This window comes from Dendrobium catenatum, unplaced genomic scaffold (assembly GCF_001605985.2).
Source record: "Dendrobium catenatum unplaced genomic scaffold, ASM160598v2 fragScaff_scaffold_993, whole genome shotgun sequence".
Taxonomy (NCBI): domain Eukaryota; kingdom Viridiplantae; phylum Streptophyta; class Magnoliopsida; order Asparagales; family Orchidaceae; genus Dendrobium; species Dendrobium catenatum.
In genome coordinates this window covers 2,042,610-2,059,117 of record NW_021319455.1, presented here as the reverse complement: position 1 = coordinate 2,059,117, position 16,508 = coordinate 2,042,610, and the positions used below count along the sequence as shown (strand labels likewise).

Here is a 16,508-nt window from a genome sequence, read left to right as displayed (position 1 = left end):
TTAAATTCATTATGAAATAATTTATCGTAAAATATTCTGATATAAATTTTTATTTTCATTATGAACCATTGAAACTTATATTTAATAAAACTATGATAGAAATCAATCCGTCGAATTTTTTTTAATTGATTTATCAAAAATCTATTTTCTTTTATTAGCAAAAATAAAGAGAAAAAAAAAAGTAAATATTTTGTAATATATAATAATTTTGTCGCAAATATTTTGTGATAAATTGTTTGTCAGAAATATACCTATCATACTATCCCTGTGAAGCCTTATTCTCAGAAATATACCTTATCATACTATTCTCTTTTATTAAAAAAAACCATATTTGATGATCTGGAAGGAAATTTATCTATTTTAGAAAGTAATAAGAAAACTATCCTAAATGAGAGAGATTATTCTGTGCGGCGTTCGAACACGTCCAGAGGCAAATCTGGACGCACCATGTCATCTGATGCACTAGCCCTAGGTGACGTGGCATGTCCAGATTCGCCTCCGGACGCATCCGGACACTGCACAGACTATTTTTTTCTCAAATGAAGCCTTATTCTCTCTCTATTCTCTCTCTACTTGGCTTCTCACACAACAGGTAAAAATAGGGGTATACAAGAAAAATCCATTGCAACCAAGACATGAGAAATAGAACCTGAAACTCTTGGTAGAAAGATATAAAAAGATTATGTAAGAGTAATTTTTGTATTAAAAAGGTGTTTTAAGAAGCAGTAAGAAAGCCGTCCCAAACAAAACCTAAAGGTTAAACAGTTCAGGATTCTACACCTCAGGTATCTACATTGGAGGAAGCAGTAGAGATGAGGATCAATGGAAGAATCACTGTGATAAACAATAGTGTGAACTAGTCAGGTAGTAAAGGCAATCGAGTAACGCCATTTTCTGAAACAATGGCTTCGCCTGTGCTGCTCAGATCATCAAATATGTTCATCGTCTCCTCGTCTTCCTCCGTCGGGCTTTTATTTCTGCTTTCCAGATGATCGGGAAGTACTCGAATGGAAATATTGGGCTCCTGACCTATTTTCTCCCATTTAAGTTTGTATCCTTCAATTAGCTTAATCTGAGCCGAAAGGATCTGGGTTGGTCTTGAGAGGAGCTGCACTGCCTTTCCAGTAGAAATAACTTCCTGTTCAATGGCCAGTCTTGCCTCCTAATAACAGTAATTCATTAGTAATGAGACAATGTATGTATGTGATAGGAAATACTTGAGTTCGCAAGTAATCATATCGGAATTACTTGAGTTCGCAAGCAACCCTACAGTAAAAACGGCGAAAAAGAACACAAGAACGCCAACGAAATCAACCGAAAACGGTAGATTGTATTAGGAGAATCAAAGTAAAGCAAACATAAAGCAAAGATACAATTGATTCTCAATTTGAGAGGAGGATCATTCTCTCCCAATCTCTAGACGATGAGTCTATAGCCCAAGACGCCAAGGGACAACTCCAAGAGAACAACTCAAATCATGCTTGCCCTAACCCTAGCCTCCCCTCCTATTTTAATACATATCTTCCTAATAAAAGCCAATAAAAGGTTTCCAAAAATAAATCAGTTATTCAAATAATTTCCCTATGCAAATTCCCCCCTTCCCTCTCTCTTTTTGCCGCCGCGGGGGCGGCGCACACTTAGGCATCATTCAAAGGAGGCGGCTTAGTCCGCCTCCTGTAGGTATGAACCAGCACAGGTGGGGCCAGTTTGGATGGTTCAGGCCGAACCGTAACAGTATGCTAAGGGTTTAATTAAGATTAAAAAAATATGATTGTAATTCTAACATTTGAGACATATTTTACTACCTCTAAAGCATCAGTCTTCTCTGATAAACTGACTTGAGCTTTTGCGTCAAAGACTGTGGCTGCTTGGAAATGGTCATTAATAAGTGCCTGAATAGCCTTTGTTATCTGAATCAAAGCATTTTTCTGCAAGCATTGAACACTTGGAAACTTAAAAAGAAGGAACAATACAGAGAGAGCGAGAATCTCAGTTTCTTTCGGCTTAGGCTTCATTTAGGACGTCTTTTTTATTGCTTCTTGAAGCAGCTTTTTAGTAATAAAATTAAAATTTTTGTACTAGAAAGTTGTTTCAATAAGCAATAAAAAAGTCGTCCCAAACGAAGTCTTAATCTTACCTTAGTCACATAGATGGGAATGTCATAAGATCTGGCAAGAGTCTGAATTTGAGAGTTATTCTTCAGCTTGGAATGTAGGCCTAATACTGCGTCTGCTTTGCTGATGTTATCAGTGAGAACGATAGTTTCTTCCATTTCCAGCTGTTTGATTGCTTGAAGAATGCTCGTCTCTGTAATCTAGTAGAGCTGTTCAATCTATTAGTTACCAGCTAAGTAATCCTCAATGGATTAGTATCCTAGGCTTAAGAAAATGATTATTGTATCACAGTAAGTTCACTCAAAAGCTTCTTCATTCAAGCCCATGAGGCCATAAGATGCAACAAAGGCATTTCATCCATAATAAAATCAGGGAAAGATCAGAGTAGGTTTCAATCAAATTCTAGAAATTATAAAGAAATGGCCTTAATACAAATGGTGCCCTTCCTAGGCCAAAAGTAAAAGCATACTGAGCAACATGAAGATACACATTGATCAGCCATTTTTGCATTTCATGCTTGGGATGCTTTAAATTTAGGCACAAATGTTGTGTATCCTCAGAGTAATCTATCAATAAGAAAGAGGATTAAATTCTTTTATACCACAATAGTTAACTTTAAATTAGTAGTAGTACATAAGTTTAAATGGAAAAATAAGTTGAGAAGAACCAAGGTTAAAGACATCATGAGAGATGGGAGGTCAACTGATCAAGTTGCAATGTGGCAACCAAATTAACTGTCAAATTAAGAATTTCAGAAGGCAAAAGGATAGGTATATTAAGGATAATTGCATTTGGTCGTAGACCAACAGAGGTCATTTCTTGAAAATTGTCATTCCTAGCAGCAAAAGATTACACCATACTCCCTGAACTCTACGGACCAAGTGCCAATAAATGAGAGAGAGGAAGAGAGAAGATTTACAGTTCTATTACCTAAGTAAAAGGTTTTAAAAGCACCAGCTATGAATTTCAAAACTAAGATTTAACTATGTTGTCAAAAAAAAAAAAAAAAGGCTGGCTACTAGGATGAATTACTACTTCAAATGGAAGTACTGCATTGTTGCTAAACGTGACAAATATATTTCCATTCAAATAAGAAACATGGAAATATCGAATAAAGAAGATGCATTTTTACAAATGTTCTGTTTTTCTTAATAAATGCAACGACTCTAGAGAAATAAAGGAAATTGCAGAGTAAAATAGTAATGAGTATGGAAATGCATATGTTGGGCATCTTACCCCATAAACGAATAAGTGAAAGCCTACTTTAGGTTCAAGAGATTCCAATAAATTCCCTTTACTGTCACTTGATCTACTATTGCTGATAGGATTATAGATGATTTCATCATCATAAGCACCAACATTATCATCCAGAGAGTGCTTCTGCGTGGACAGAATTTCTTCTGTAGATTTCTCTAAGTCCATCTTGCGAACTTCATAATAAGGGTAACGCCCTGCGGCCATTAGAACAAATTAAAATAATGGAAAATCTTATTCTAGACTGAAAAAAGGAATCATTTCCAAAGGGAAAGAGCTGAATGATATTGAAGAGAAATAACCTGCAAGAAGTGCATCAACTGTTCTCTCCAAGCTGCAATGGACCCGCATTTCAATCTTGGAGATGATCTCTGCACCGCATGTAAAAGTTGAAGGTCCTTTCCGTTCTAAAATTGTCTTTTTAACACCCCTTCGATTAGCCTCTTCATCGCCTAAGGTGACACTCTTTTCAGTGCATAAATCAACTGATTAGAAATTGGACAGAAAAGCTTAATTGCTTGCTGTATATATAAAGTATAAGTCGCATTCATTTTCCCTACAAAAGCATTTTTTCTACTCACCAAAACTTGAAAAAATGCAATAACCTACAAATCCCAAAAACAAATATATGTGCAGCAACCGAGGCTAGTATTGAGGAAAGTTTAGGTTCCTTCCATTGTGGTTTGAATGTTAGGAGAGCATAACACCAAGGGACCAAGTAGAGCCAAATAAATTAGTAGATGCATACCTATCAATCCGAAAGCATAAGCTAATAAGAGCCAAAGCCCTATTAGTATATTAAACTTAACTCTTGTTTTCACGCATGATATGGAGCTATTTTTCATTCGCATGTGAATTTTAACACTATAGCATAGATTTAAATCATAACAATAACCGCTCTAACTCTGAAGGTAAGGGCAAGGCAAAGTACTTCAACCACTCTAGCGAGAATTGGCATGAACCTCATGATGTACAGTAAAACCCTCTCTTAAATTTTCAAGGCATGATAATATGTCTCCAAGTGCTTAAAGCTCTTATTTGGGATATTATTAGTGTAAGTTTTTTTGTTAAGAATGTTTCTCTATAGTAAGTGAACCATAAATTGTAAATTATAATATGGGATATTGTATATATATTTTTATTATAAATAAAGGGTTCTTCTACTGAATAAGATAGAAATTTTTTTTCCTCGACATGATATCAAAGAAGGTCTGGTACCCTTAGCCACAGCCCCTCCCTCTCTTTCTCCACCTCTTTATCCAAATTTCCAGCCCCCAACTTAATATACCTCGCATTTGGCATTTCCCGTGTTTCAACATGCGCTTCCACTTGCACTTCCTCACTCACTTGAGCCAACACACTTGTTGCTCGTTTGCTTGAGCATGCGCAGCCAACCACACCCAAGCTTTCGCCTTGTGATCCCACTGCCCCTTGATGCCATAATCCCTTCCTGCTGCTACATTCACACATGCCGCACTCACTCCCTACCTGGAGCATGCCCATCTTTTGCCTTACTCATTTCTCATTTATCAAAGCCTTGAGGTAACTCTTCATCCTGCAACCCTCCCTCACTCAGCAATAACATGGCTTTTCAATCTCCTCTCAATGACTTGAAATCATCTTCCATCATTAATACCACACAAGAACTTAATGCTACCAACTAACTCCTATAGTCAAGTCTCTTTCACTTCTTTGTTGGCTCTCACGCAACTTCATTCACCATGATGTGCTTCCTTGAGCTCACAATGACTATCAAAATTTTCAAATGATAAGCATCAAACTATATTTCTCTCACTTGAATGCTCAATATGCCCAATAGTCTCAAATTTCCTATTGCCTAAATTGCCATATTTTAATAGATGGCCAAGGCAGAATATGATTTTTCGCTCAATCAAATTATGAGAATGTAACATCTCTAGGGTATATATTTCCTCTACAATATAATGATATATCCATCAAGTAATACAACAGTATTGCAACTGCACTATAATCTCCAGCATTGCAACTACTTCTCTTGCATGTTCTTTGGGTTTCTTAGCTTTTATCTCCCGCTCCATTGGTTTATGATCAAGCTGCCTGTGCTACAAGGCATTGTAGAGGTCATGTTGTGATGGTCGAACAGACATTGATTGTGCCTATAAGGGAAAGACTTTTTTCCTGCTTTCACTATGGCATAATAATCATCCTTTATAGCATTGTTGGGCAAAATTCGAACATCCCCTCCACTTCTAACCATTCATCTAGACACTGTAATTGTTGATGGTGCCTCCACTCCTATCTCTTTTATGCCCCTTTCGCTTTCTCAGAAATATAACAAATGCTTCGTTCAGCACTCTCAAGCATCTATGTCTGCCTCTAATCTCATGTCATCCAATGATTAAGTAGTTGTTGCCTCTATTACATCCAAGATTTTAGATTCTAATATTTTCATGTATGGCAAGTAAATGATGGTTGCTCTCATCTTGACTAGTCTTATCTACAATTTGCCATTACTGTTGTTAATTATCCTTTTCGTGTCTAAGAAAAGTCTATGTTTCTCTCCGAAAGCTTATCCCTCCAAAGTTGATATATTTTTCCAAACTTTCTGCCAATTTACTTCACATTCTCTATCTAACAAAAGGCACAACTACTATGTAACATTGTATCCTTCTCATTATATTTTTTTAGGATCTCAGTCGAGTAAAATGATTGATGGAGGTGTTCAATCTTATGAAATTTACTACTGGACAAAAGACTTCTACTCCACCATAACTTCATATCAGTGGCATCGCCATTTGCATCATCATCCACCGCCAAGACATCAAGATTTTGTTATTATTGCCTCCTCTCTATCGAAGTTAGAATGTGATGTTTGTGAGCTTGATAAATTGAGTGTCTTTTCAGCCCCAATGTTAAGCCCTAAAAGTGTTCCACTTGAGTTACATTCATGCTATCATTTGGGTCCTAGTTTTATTTTTACCAATTTAGAGTTTTATGTATTTTATTATTTTATTGATGATTATTCCTAAGTCATATGAGTTTATTTGCTAAATTAATTATACTCAGAAATATGTGTCTCAATTTTGCTCATTTTGTGCTGAGAATTACAGCAAAAGTCGTTGAACTTGACTTGATGAGTTTTGCCATGTTCATATTGAAGACTGTCTTCACAATAATACAAAAAAATCACCTCACCTTTGTCAGACACACTTCATTTGGCTCTGATATCTTATGTAGATTATATTCTACTTATCAGAAGTGACCAAAAGAGGGTCACTACGTAAAATATTGTCTATAAAAATGCTTTCTTACCAAAGATCTGGGTCATCCTAAAAATTTCAAGGAATTTTGTTTGCCTAGGTTGTTAACAACATAAACCTGCTAAAACTCCCATAGACACTTAGAACGGTGCAAATGTAGAAGAATTTTTGAAGGGTGTTTCTCATTATCTTAGCCTTTAGGTTGGTAAGATGATTGTCTATCACCAATCACGATATCTATGTGTTGTAGAAAATGTTAGTCAACACATACAAACTCCCAAATAAAAATGTTGTGAAGCTATTATGTGTATCCTAAGGTATATTATGAAGTCTCCCGAGAAAGGATTGCAATACACCACAAATAGGTAACTTAATGTGGAATCCAATCCTGATGCTGAATATGCTAGATTAGTTGATAGAAAACCTACATCAAGGTAATGCATATTTGTTGGTAGTCACATGGAAAAGTAAGAAACAAGCAATGGTGGCCAGATCAGGCATTGAGATAGAATGCAAAGCCATGGCACACTCTATAACATGGTCTAGAACTATGAGAATCGTGGTGTCATCTATATTTCCATTAAACTAATGTTCTATGAAAGAACCAAACACCATGAAGTTAATTATCACTTCATTCAAAATGCAGTGCTACCAAAGAAGAGCACTATTCCTCAGATTCCCAGAACAAATCGTTGGGTCTAATACATTTTTGTAAGCTATGTAAGGACTTAGAGCTAATTGTATATATGCTCCAGCTTGAAGAGAGAATGCTAGTATTAATTTTTTATTAAGAAAGTTACCTTTATATATTAAGTGAATCATGATTAGCTCGGTGTTCATTAGGACATTTTATTAGCTTCTTATAAATAAAGAGCTCTTTTATTGAATAAGACAAAAATCTCTTTTTTCCTCAACAGTAATGATAATCATCATTGTTAGTTTTCACAAGCAGATTGAGAAACCTTCTTCACGTTTCTTCACATAAAGAATGCATTCAAAATCAATCAATTTAGAATCCTTTAGAAAAAAATCAGCCCCCTTTATTGCAAAAAGTGATAGAAAAATATCAAATCCATAAGGGCACTTTAACCATGCCGCATCATGATAGATAAATCTCCAGACATGCACAAATTTTCAAAAACTATATGGATATTGAAAAAGTGAATGTATTTTCTGCATAGATCACAGTTTAATTGAGACCATATATCCCACACTTTAACTGCATGAAACAAGAAACTCTAGATTAAATTATTAAGATTTAGGAACTGAAAAAAATAAACCAAAAAGAAAATGGATAAAATAGAGAAGACTTTCAAGATTATATTCACACTACTAGTTGAACATCTGAAGTTTAACCAACATAAAATCAACAAAATTAAAGTATTAAAAGAATATAACTTATACCTGCACTCCTCCAACAAGGATATTTAATGATGGATTCATAATGAGATTCTCAATTGTCACCCCATGAGCACTTGCAACAAGCTGGATACCACGCTGTGCAATGGTACTAGCAGCCAATGCTTCGAGCTTTGTGCCAATTTCATCAATTACGATTACTTGGGGCATGTGATTTTCAACAGCTTCAATCAATACCTATTTAAACATGAAGATTGCAAAATGGTCACTATAATTTAATCATATAAATCAAAGCACGAATTGTCGCAATAAATCTACATGAAGGCCAAAACGAAAAGTTCCAAATGAAACTGTCTGATCCATAAAAAGAATACCAAAAAGTCTGGTGGTGAAATCCAATGTCTATGTTCTTTGTGGTTAGATTATTACTTGCTAAATCCTAACAGAAAATAGTACTAATATTAGAAGGAACAGAAACTTAATGAGAGTAATAAACCTCAATTAAAGAAATTATCTCATTAATGAAAGATATTCAAAATGGCAGTAAGAGGATTAACAACATTATACCTTGTGCTGCATGTCAGAATTTGGTACTTGTAATCTTCGAGCACTGCCTATTCCAGGATGGGGAACATCACCATCTCCGCCTATCTCATTAGAGGTGTCTACAATCATTACTCGTTTCTTAAAGTCATCTGCAAGCATCCGAGCTATCTCTCTGTTGAGGTAGGATATATGCATATTACTAAATGGTGATCCAAGTTATAGGTGAGCCAGAAAGAAGTACAACAACATCAAGCCCTTATAGGTGAGCCAGAAAGTAGGAAAACAAAAATAAGTTACCACAAAAGAAAAAAAAAAAGAGAAGTTCCATTTAACTAAGAGGTCTCATCAATAGAAGGCACTTTACTACAGTAGAAGCAGCGGGGACCTTCATTACAGTTCTTTAATGTAATGAAAATTAATTGATAAACTATAACTGGTAAAAAGTTTCTTTGGCAGGAAAGGCTTAATCAGCCCTTCAAGAACAGAAGCAAATGCTTCGAAATGGCCTATCTCTAAGATAAAAGACAACTAAAATTCTGTGATGTGAACATAAATTCTGACTTTTAAATTTGTTATGGACATTGGAGTACTCTATATCTTTTAGATTTTATTATTTTATTAGGATGGCCTAATCAATGCCCAATATATTTTTAGCAATTTTTAATATGTTAGCAGTTTTTAATTCCTCGTATCTATAAAAATAGGCACTCCAAGACATATAAGACAGTTTATAGTACAAGTAAAATTCGTATTTTTGATTTGAAGACTCTTCTTCCTCATCTATTTCCCGATTTGATACTTGCTATTATGCATCAAATTTGAGTAAGAGCCACAATCTTGGTTCAATCTATCTGCAGGATTGTTATCTTCAAATAATTTTTCATTAAGATGTGGAATCATTTCAACCAAAAATATTTTGTTCATTTATGTTCTTGTTGATTTATTGGCCATAAAAAAGCAAAATTATTATTCATGTAAACAGTAAACTTTATTGGCCCTCCTCACACTCCTCCAAAAACTTTCCACAAAATCTATCCCAATCCTATTCTAACATCCATTCAAATAAAAAACTTAAATCACCCTTAATGCCTGACTACTCTCTCCTATACACATCAGATGAACAAAGAAAGTAGAGAATTGAAAACAAGTGCAAAAGAAAAGATTGGAAGAGTTCAAATCAAGAAAAATAAAAACTAATGAAAGTTAAAGAAAAATAAAAAAGGAAAAAACCCAATTAGATTCTACAATAATTGCTCATCTACAACAAGATAGTGCAGGTTCTACGATGTACTCACTCAAGAAATTTAAAATCAACTTCAAAGGCAACAATACAGTTAAGGTTTGATAGTTTACTACAATTCAAGTATAAGATGTCGATTAAAATTTTGTGTCAATTGGCAAATTGTGCCGTGCATAAGTCCAAGCGATAGGTATTAAAGCCCCCATTCAAAATAATTTGAATATTATTACATACCATCAGTTGTAATTATTACCATTAAAATGAGAGTTATTTTTTTGAGTAAATATACTGCAAGCGAATGACATAACTAAGATCTAATCTCCTTTTACATAATATTGAAAATCACAATAATTTAATTATTAGTAAAAATTACGTGAATTGTATATGCAAGTACATTAGATTGTCAATAAAATAACTTAGGCATTATACTTTGTATAGGTGTTAACCTGAAACCCGCAACATAACTGGCTCCAACTACACTAACCCACATATCTCACAACTACTAACATACAACCACCCCCCTCCAACCGCACTCCCTCCAACCACCTCAAACCCAAAGCCTCGGCCCAACCGCCTACTTCCTCCCACACGCTCGATGCCGCTTGATCCGTCCCCACCTCCGTCTACACACAAGAACCCAAGCTCCAATTATATATATATATATATATATATATATATATATAAGGTATTGTGATGAGGATCAACGAAAACTCATACCAAGGTCGATTATTCCCCTGAAGCTCTCGGTCGTCAACTCTTTAATTTGTTTAGGCAGATTTGAAAGGGCAAGTGCCCTCCCAACCTCCCCTCACGGGGAGGGTGCATCAAAAGGTTGTCGGATTTTCAAGGGAAATAAAAATGAGTATTTCTAAAATTAAATCATAGATACTGCAAGCAATCGAAGGACTTGAAGACCTACCCGGGGTCAATTAGTCCCCCAAAGCACTCGGTCATCGATTTTAATTTGACCGAGCGAATCTAGAAGGGCAAGTGCCCTCCTAACCTCCCCTCATGGGGAAGGAACACCGGGAGGCTATCGTATATCCAAGAAAATTAAAAAAGGATGATTAATGTTAATTAAGTCATAATTAATTAACAAGAATGCCACACAATTGAAGCCCTGAAGATCGATTTCAGGATCTGTCAATGTCATGAAGTCCTCGACCGTCGAATCCTATTCGGTTGAACAATTTTGAAAGGTCAAGTGCTCTCCCAACCTCCCCTCAAGGGGAGGGGACGTCGGGAGGCTACCAAAATTTTAAATGACAAACAAACCCCACATACTTATGATTGTGATTGAATGATATACAATAGCTCTTTTGAAACTCAAATTTAAATCATGTATTTCATCAATCAAAACTAACTAGTATATGTCAAATATTATCATAATTATTTAGGAGGGAGTGATAATTTGACTACCTTGAACCTATTGAAAAAGAGGATGCATCTTTTTCAATTACTAGCTTCTAAAACTTGTGAGGAGAGCAGTGCTTATACAAAAGGTGTATATTTCTAATACAGAACATTTGTTAGTTTGGATGGCAGGACGAGGCACTTGAAATGCTTGAAAAGGTTGAGAAATTCATGCAAGTAAAAGACTATAGAATAACATATCACCTCAATCACTTGTTTTAAGTATACGGCGATAAATTTCAAACCTTAAAAAATTCCCAAAATTTAAATGTTAAAATCCCTAAAGTTGTTACTACTATATGTTGGGTACTCAATATCTATCTCACGACTAACTTTAATTGAAAGTTCTCTCTCATTGTCAGGAGGGGTAATTAACTATAGGGGCATGTGCCTATAGGAAACAAGAACTCGTATCATAAAGTCCTGGCAAATTGAGGGAAAAATCCAATTTGCATTCTAAGAATTTAACCAGAACATAAATCTGCTAAAACTCTCTTTGACGACAAAACAAAAGAAAGACTGGCACGGAGAGGCCGGGGGTGCAAATTTTCGGAGCCCACAATAGTTTGCAGATCTTATAATCATTTCATCTAACATATTCGCATGTCTTTCATAGCATATAGCTTAAATAGTAATATCATCATGGTTATAGATACATCAAATAAAAAGTTTAACAACCTTGGTGATGATTTTATTATAAATATTAAAAGATGATAAGAGCTTATTAAAAATCTTGTAAAAATAAGAAATATAAAAATTTTCACGATTCATATTCTAATAATGCTTACATTGATTAATTGATATGACCTATGTCTTTAACATTAATGGTTGGCAAAATTCTCAAGCTTTATTAGATATGTTAGCTAATTTAGGTAATATATTTCCTAGGTGCCATATGAGTAATGGAAAGTGCTTTAGTCTATTAAATAAGTAGGTAATGCTCAAATATTTTGACAAAAGGTTTAGAATGATAATAATCCATTTAGGTGAAGTATAAACTTAAAACATATTTCTCATCAAAACACCATAGAAAATCGATTGAACAATTTGTAAACCTTAAAACAAAAATTATGTGACAGAGTACTTCAAAAGTTTTAGCAAGTTATTTGAAAAATGCATACTTGAAAACGCATGGATTATTGCATGCAAACTATTGATGATTTTAGTAAAAATATTAGACATGTAATAAATCTTTATTATCATGAAACAAAAAATGAAGCTTAGAACCAACAACAACAACAACAACATCAAGCCTTTATCCCATTACATGAGGTCGAGTACATGAATCTTTTTTCTCCGCTTCTATTAAGAGTCAAATTCTCATTTAAATCTAATAAAGAAATGCCATGTCTAAGATTTTCTAACCAAGGTCAGCTACATGAAAGTTTTGGTAAGCTTACTCTAGAACCATAGAGATTAAATTATATCTTGACTATACCCTTAATAATTATACTGCTACATCATTGATGACTTTATAATAAAATATGCTAACTTTTAGAACTTGTTAAGCATGCACTAATACCAACATTACATAAAAGTTAAGCCAGATCCTATTGAGAAATTTGTAAATCTATAAAATCTTTAACTCTCATTTTGATGTAAAAATATTATCATGTCAGATATGTCATTCTGCCATATTTATCTGCACCTAGGATTGCATTTGTTTCTGAATTAAAGCTTAAACATACATCTGAATCTAACTTTCAATCTGATAAATCACTTAGTCAATAGACTATTATTGTAATTGAGCATCTCCAATTCCTCCATTATTTTACCACCCAATATATTTTAAAGAACATGTTAAAATACAATGGTAGCTATTCTTATCTATTACACTTAAAAGAATGACTTAGTTATTATCAAATAAAGCAACTTACTAGATTAATAAATATTTTTTATGCCCCTTCATGACTCTTCAGAATGATTGTATAGGAAATTAGATATTGCATCTGCCTACAAATGAGTTTATTGATATTATTTCTATCATAAAAATAAAAAATGTTGTTGGACTCATTTTGAAATTACTCCTAGTCTAGTAATTAGACAAATTTTAGAGTTTCATTCCATCTACCACACATACATCATAATATTATGGTGCATCATTCATTGATCTCATATATGAGTTGCATGTGGATTATAGTGGAGCTGGCATGCAAAATAAAAGTTTGGAAGTTATCATAATTGCCCATTATAATGTTGGAGTTTCAATGAAGATATTCCACATTTGTAAATATCTATCCAGCATAGTACTTGCAAACCCCTATTTGATATTACCTACCAATGACTCTAAGCTTTAGTAAATCATTAGAAAATTAAAACTTACGTGAATGCATTTGTTTTGCTAATTGACATGATTATTGATCATAATACAATTATATCATAAAAAACTGTTACCAAATTGAGGCTTTTTCAATCCTCCAATATTTTGTGTTGATGCTCATGCAGGTACAGTTTCTAAATTTCTATAGAAGCACATGTATTTTTTACACTACGTCTTCCAAATGAGCTCATTGGCATTCCTTGAAAATCACTACATATTGTAATTTATTAGGAGCACCATCCGCTCATCAATCCGTGAACTGTTGTAATTATTATTCTGCTTACTCATTCATCAATTTATGGGCTATAATATATATACCCGATTGGATCTTTAGTAGTACAACTACTAAATCTATAGAGATGCCTTCCTAATATCTCTTTGGTATGGGTATGGATACACTCCTCTTGCCTTCTTCCTGACAAAGAAGAAACGCACCCTAAAAGCTCTATACTGCATTAGGGAGTTGAGGTTCTCCTACACCATCCTACTTTTTTTTGTTCATAGGGCCACCCTACTTTTTTTTTTGTTCATAGGGGGTCTCCAACCATGCGGAAAAGCCACACAATCTCAACAGGTATGATGTTCTCACAACCCGGTGTAGAGTTATATGGATTTCATTATTTATGACTGACATTCCTTCCAGTCTCGAAGCAATGTGTTATCCCAGCACCAAAAACTGACCGCTTAAATTTATTTTAAAACCAACCAAACAACCTTAAATATTAAAGATGTATTGAGTTTAACTTACACTGCATTTTAAGTTCACATGCATTTGAAATGGTTGCAACCAAAGACACCCTAACTTTATTTCAAGCCAAACAAAAGTTACTTCAAATATAAATAATTTACTTTACACAAAGTTTTCACCCAACAAACAGCCAGCTCCCAGCAATGAACAAAAAAAGTATATTAATGATAACTGCAAACACATACAAGCCCCACTATTTGAGTTCGTTCTAAAGCCACCTCGACAACAGCCTTTTGCTGATTTAAATTAGAGAAAAACCAAAATTACTACGATCTCTTTGAACTAATAATGAACAAACAAATACAAACCTGATGATCGTTGTCTTGCCCACTCCAGGAGGCCCGATGAGAAGCAATGATCCCCCATCCTTCACCAAATCCCTCAACAAATTGGCACTTCCAGAGACAGCTCTCCCAACGCGGCAAGTGAGCCCAATGATCTCACCCTTACGATTCCTGATAGCACTAATCCTATGCAGCGTATGGCAGATCCCCGCCCGGTTATCCGCCGCGAAATCGCCTACTTGGGAAGCGGCATGTTGTATATCTTCAACAGTAATGGACCGATCTGCGAGCACAAAGTCTCCGGAAGGGAACCGCGCAAAAGGGCGGCGACCGAGATCCATGACGATCTCGACGAGGTGGCGGAGATCGGGATGGTCCTGAATCCGCGTGCGCATCTCGTCCGGAAGAAGAACGAGGAGGCGGGAAAGGTCTTCATCGAAGGATTGGTTACTTCCATTGCCACCGGCAAGGGCGGCGCGACGAGGTGATGTGAGAGCAGCGGCGAAGGAGATGAGAGTGGTGGAGTGAAGAGAAGGGAATCTGAGATTGTGAAGGGTTTGCGGATTATGAAAGAGATGGATTTGAAGGGGAAATTTGGTGGGAAGGAATGTTGGGGATGGGAAGGGAAGATGAAACAGCCGCATCGAACAAAAGATACCAATTGGATGATTTAGGACAAGGGATAATAGAAGATCTGTGTAGAGATATTTTATTTTATTTTATTTTATTTCTTTTCTTTTTTAACGGGTATTCACTCGCTGTCATTTTTGAAAGAATGTTTGGCGTCATTATTAATACTCGGCTGACCTAAAAGAGACATCCACCTCAAAAATATTATGACCCACATTTGACTGGACCCCACTTAAAAGTAGCTGACGCTCGAGAGGAATCCAGCACGGGTTGAGAGTTTCCAACCGTGCTCGCCCATCAACCAAGCTAAAACACAACTCTCCTTGGCCTATTGGTTGAAAGCTTAGGCTTCCAACTAAGAGGTCCAAGGTTCGAGTCCATGTGTATGCGTTGTGTGTGTGAATTTGCCTTAAATGGCCTAAATGTCCCAAAAAAAAAAAAAACCAAGCTAAACAATGGTGGGTTTTCTTAGGGGCTGTTTGGTATGTTGAATTAAATTAGTAGGGTAACGTAAAGTAATTTCATGCATTTCTCAAATTTGCTTGTTCAGTTAATTTTGAACATAACATAAAAAAGTCTTCCGAAGCATGAGCAGTGTATTACAAACATCTGTCCTTATGATTTCCAAACCGGCTCAAATTGGAACTTTTATTAGGTTCGGTGTAAGGACGTAGAGGAACGTTGGGTCAGAGGCAAAATCCCGCCAAAAAACTCGGTATTTGCTCGGTATTACTATGTATTATTTGATAATAACGATGAATACCGCTATGTGAATATCAATACCGAGCTATACCGAGCAATGCCGAGTTGTACCGAGTTTTTTCTAGGAAAAACTCGGTACAACTTTTGTATAACTCGGTATTGCTCGGTATAGCTCAATATAACTCGGTATTGAGTCTTCACATGATGGTATTCTTCGTTATTGTTTGGTATTGCTCGGTATTTCTCTTTTTTTTGGGCTCTATTTGGCCTCCGATCGGACGTTCCTCTACGTCGGGTAGGAGGACCTAATAATTCTTCCTCAAATTTGAGCGGGTTGGAAATTCTGTCACGCAAAAAAAAATGCGAACAGCCTGTGCGCTTATGAATGCTCCCTTCGGGGCTGTTTGGTATCGGATTTATCGTGGGATTTAAGTCGGATTTACGCTAAATCCAGCCAAACGATTTTTGTGCGCGCGTTAAATCCCGAGATTCCGTAAATCCCGGATTTACGGATTTACGGCTTAAATCCCGGATTTACTAAATCCCTCGGTTCGGTGGATTTAACGGGATTTAACATTAGAAGCGCGCGAAAGGGAGAAAGTTACCTTCACAGCCAGCAAGCTCCCGTTCTTGCTTCCGATCAAAATGTCGTAACTTCC

At 35.6% G+C, this 16,508-nt stretch overlaps 1 protein-coding gene across 1 annotated transcript; it reads right to left on the bottom strand.

Annotated features, from left to right (window-relative positions):
* Nucleotides 1-680: 680 nt before the first annotated feature.
* On the bottom strand, nt 681-15,193 carry LOC110116527 (uncharacterized protein ycf45). Its single transcript, XM_020850129.2, has 8 exons — nt 14,542-15,193; nt 8,534-8,684; nt 8,012-8,203; nt 3,671-3,833; nt 3,351-3,565; nt 2,138-2,314; nt 1,806-1,928; nt 681-1,162 (listed from the first exon to the last, which is right to left on the bottom strand). Exons 1-8 carry the CDS (start codon nt 15,159-15,161, stop codon nt 857-859), a joined length of 1,947 nt encoding a protein of 648 aa, XP_020705788.1. The 5' UTR covers nt 15,162-15,193; the 3' UTR covers nt 681-856.
* Nucleotides 15,194-16,508: the final 1,315 nt, after the last annotated feature.